Source organism: Giraffa tippelskirchi, chromosome 4 (genome assembly GCF_054371585.1).
Source record: "Giraffa tippelskirchi isolate mGirTip1 chromosome 4, T2T-mGirTip1v1.2.pri, whole genome shotgun sequence".
NCBI lineage: Eukaryota > Metazoa > Chordata > Mammalia > Artiodactyla > Giraffidae > Giraffa > Giraffa tippelskirchi.
This window is the reverse complement of record NC_137278.1, coordinates 47,724,882-47,728,379: the sequence shown is the minus strand read 5'-3', so window position 1 is coordinate 47,728,379 and position 3,498 is coordinate 47,724,882. Positions and strand designations below refer to the sequence as shown.

General features: G+C 44.7%; 1 protein-coding gene across 1 annotated transcript; it reads left to right on the top strand.

The window, feature by feature from the left end:
• Positions 1-210: 210 nt before the first annotated feature.
• On the top strand, positions 211-2,593 carry LOC145546775 (lithostathine-like). Its single transcript, XM_081594587.1, has 5 exons — positions 211-286; positions 840-958; positions 1,163-1,300; positions 2,144-2,270; positions 2,526-2,593. Exons 1-5 carry the CDS (start codon positions 211-213, stop codon positions 2,591-2,593), a joined length of 528 nt encoding a protein of 175 aa, XP_081450713.1.
• The last annotated feature ends 905 nt before the right edge of the window (positions 2,594-3,498 follow it).

Below are 3,498 nucleotides of genomic sequence, written 5' to 3'. Positions count from 1 at the left end.
GCCAGATTTGGGAGATCTCAGGTGCACTAGGATGTGTAGATTTTCTAATTCTTTCCAGCACCATGGAAGGGGAGGGATGCTACCAAGATGGATTTATCCCTAGGGGACTAGATGGAGCAAAAGACAATAGGTACAACAGGGGGTCTCTCACACCCTCTCTCTGACCACCCTCCTTTAGTTCTCTAGCTGCCTCCACACCTCGCAGACACAATGCTGCCTACCCTGGGCCTCCCCAGACTGTCTTGGATGCTGCTATCCTGCCTGATGCTCCTGTCTCAGGTGCAAGGTGAGATTTCCCTGCCTCTAGCCCTGGGTTCCCAGTGTCTGCTCAAGGAGAGGAGGAAAGCTCTTGTGCCTCCCCTTGTAATGGGATATCCCCACACAACATAACTGCCTGGATTCCTGAGTCATCACTCCTTCCTTCAGGGTACCTAGTGGTAGGAGGCACCCCAGTGGTTCAATAACAGTGGGATGAGATGATTTTCACTTTTTCAGTAGTGTCTAACTTATGTGAGTTAATTAAGGAGGGAAAGCAGAGATATGAGAAGAAGAATGATTGGAGGATCCATAAGGAACAAACAGTTCAGAGGAGGAAAAGAGTGTTTGAATTAGGCAGATGTATAGAAAGAAAACACACCATCTCCCAACTAGTACATCTAGTTCATGATTTAAGAAAGAGAAATCCATGGAGCGTTGGCAATGGTGAGAGGTACTTAGGAGTTTGATATCACTGCCCCAAGCACTGGCCTCATAGATATTCTCCAAGGTCACCTCCATACTTTAATTAATCCCTTATGTCCATTTTACCTCATCCCTCTCCTTTATATCTTCTTCCTCAGGGGAAGATTCCCAGAAGGAACTGCCCTCTGATAGGATCAGCTGTCCCAGAGGTTCCATAGCCTATGGATCCTACTGCTATGCCTTGTATATAGCAGCCACAAGCTGGATGAATGCAAATGTGAGTTCCTGGGTTTGCAGTTAATAGAGATAAGGAGAAGCAAATCAGAGACAGGGTTGTGAAGTATGGGGGTCCTCAAGAGTTTCCTTAGCATGAGAATAAGAAGTTCATGTGTGCAAACACATCCCTTCTCACCTACCGTGGCCCTGCCCTTCCCCTAGTGGTGTCTCAAGATCCTCCTGTGTCTCTCCCTTCCCCACACAGATTGCCTGCCAGAAGAGACACTCAGGACACCTTGCGTCTGTGCTCAGTGGGACTGAAGGATCCTTCCTGGCCTCCTTGGTTAGGAGCAACTTGAAAGCCCAATTGAATGTCTGGATTGGGCTCCATGACCCGACAGAGGTACATTTGCTTCCTTTATAATTTGTTACTTCCAAAGATGCTATGGCCACTCAGCTTACCCCCCTTCCCCATCCCATTTGCCAGCCCAGCAAATACCCAAGAGATCTTTGGAACTCAGGAGATAACTGGGGAAAGTGAGGGCCTTGAGGGCAGCTGAAAGCTGAGTTCTGTGCCAGTTCCTAGCCTCCTGCTAAAGTTAATCTGCCTCTTATCAAGCTTTTACACAATTCACACAAGCATGCTTTGTAGTTCTCTGTGCTTCCCTGAGTCTGAATATGCTGTGCTTAGCAAGTCCTAAATCAAGATTTAGGATTGATGCATTTTTCTTTTTTTTTAATGGGCTTCCCTGGTGGCTCAGCTGGTAAAGAATCTGCCTGCAATGCAGGAGACCTGGATTCAACCCCTCGGGTGGGAAGATCTCCTGAAGAAGGGAATGGATACCCACTCCAGTATTCTGGCCTGGAGAACTCCATGGACTGTGTAGTCCATGGGGTAGCAAAGAGTTGGACAGGACTGAGGGACTTTCACTTTCTTTTTTTATAAAACAGGCCTTGTCTTGGAGGTTCAGAGGGTAATTGCAAATGCATCCCCAAGTGTAGTTCAGATAGTGACATGTTACTCTGAGGTGTTCTATTGGCCTTTGTGATTATTGGCTGTGGAATTTGCCAAGTTAAGCAGGGAGTTAGACAGAGTTTCCTGGAGGAGAGCTGTGGGGCATCATCTGGAAGAGCAGAGCCAATTCCATGATGCTGTGTAGGGGACCAGGCATTCCAGCAGAGGGCATCAGGCCAGGAGAATTCTAAAGGCCTTTCTACACCACCTGACTCATTCTCTGCTCTACAGGGCTTTGAGCCCAGGGCTGGTGGATGGGAATGGAGTAGCACTGATGTGTTCAATTATTTTGCCTGGGAGAGAAATCCTGCCACTGTCTCAAGCCCTGATCACTGTGGGAGCCTGTCTAGAGCATCAGGTAAGAAACAGAGAAGGTCACTTCTACTTAGTCTTTTCCTTTCATCCCCCATTTCTGGGCTTGATCTTCAGAGAATCCTCCTCTGCTATGAAGTACAGTATTGGTTTGTCTGCTCCCATCCCTCTCATCTCACTTTTCTTTCTATCTTCTTCCCTTCCAGTAGGACCTTGGTGAAAGGCTAGAATCTGGGATTCCTCTCCAGTGGGTCCTCAAGCTGCACCAGCCCCATTGACTCAAGCTCTTTTGTCTCTCTAGGATATCTGAAATGGAGAGATTATAACTGTAATGCGAACTTACCCTATATCTGCAAATTCAAGGGCTAGATCAGATGGGAAGTCAGCAGCCTGAGTTTTGTTGCAGCTCATCATGGACTTGAAACCAAAGGTGAAGACCCAATTGGAAGGGGATATTTTCCTCACACTCTCATCCTGACCACCTCATTCTGTCTTTCCCTCCTCCCCAGCCTCATTTCAGGTTCTTTTGTATGCTTTATAATCTGGGTTTTCATGGTACTATAATAAAAAATTTTAGTTATAGTTTTTCTTTGCTTGTCTTCTCTGTTTCATTCTCATAGATAAACTCTGGAGAGGAAATGATTGAGTGAAGAGAATCTGGGGTCAATCTCTGCTCAGTTTCACTCAGGTCCCTGGAGAAATAATTCTTTCTCTCTCTATATATTCCTACTGGTGTTTTTGTGGTTACAGTACATCAGCACTGCTTCTGTAGGGTGTGGATTGTGGCCATTTAAAGACTTTGCTCTCCCACACACTCTACTGTTACACATTCTTCTAGGCCAAGTCTCTGATTGTATGAGGCAACCAGTTTCGGAGACGATGTTTAGAAAAGTATTTCCTAAACCATAAGTATAAAGGATAATGAACAGATTTTATTAATATTCATAAAGTATAAATAAAATGAATAAATTAAAAAATTAAATGGATAAAACATTCAAAATGCAAACCTAATTGGTTTGTTATTAGTTTTGACAGACAAAATGTAAGCTTTCAAATTGTTGTACAATTTTTTAATGTCTTTCAACTTTCACTCTTCCCTTCCCAAGGTCAGATGACATGAGTCCATCTAACCACACGTTGTCCTGTTCCTAGATGGCCCTTGGGAAAACTGATCCCAGAAGGTCCTTCATCTTGGTCATTGAAATACTTTGACACAGTTAGGACAGGATTTGTGTCAACTTATTGTCTGGTAGGATTTCTCTTACATATTTTGA

Excerpts from the sequence above, each read along its gene's own strand:
- LOC145546775 (XM_081594587.1), top strand. The coding sequence starts at position 211 with ATGCTGCCTACCCTGGGCCTCCCCAGACTGTCTTGGATGCTGCTATCC. Across the intron at positions 959-1,162 it reads CAAGCTGGATGAATGCAAAT|ATTGCCTGCCAGAAGAGACA; the intron begins GTGAGTTCCTGG and ends TTCCCCACACAG. Across the intron at positions 1,301-2,143 it reads GGCTCCATGACCCGACAGAG|GGCTTTGAGCCCAGGGCTGG; the intron begins GTACATTTGCTT and ends TCTGCTCTACAG.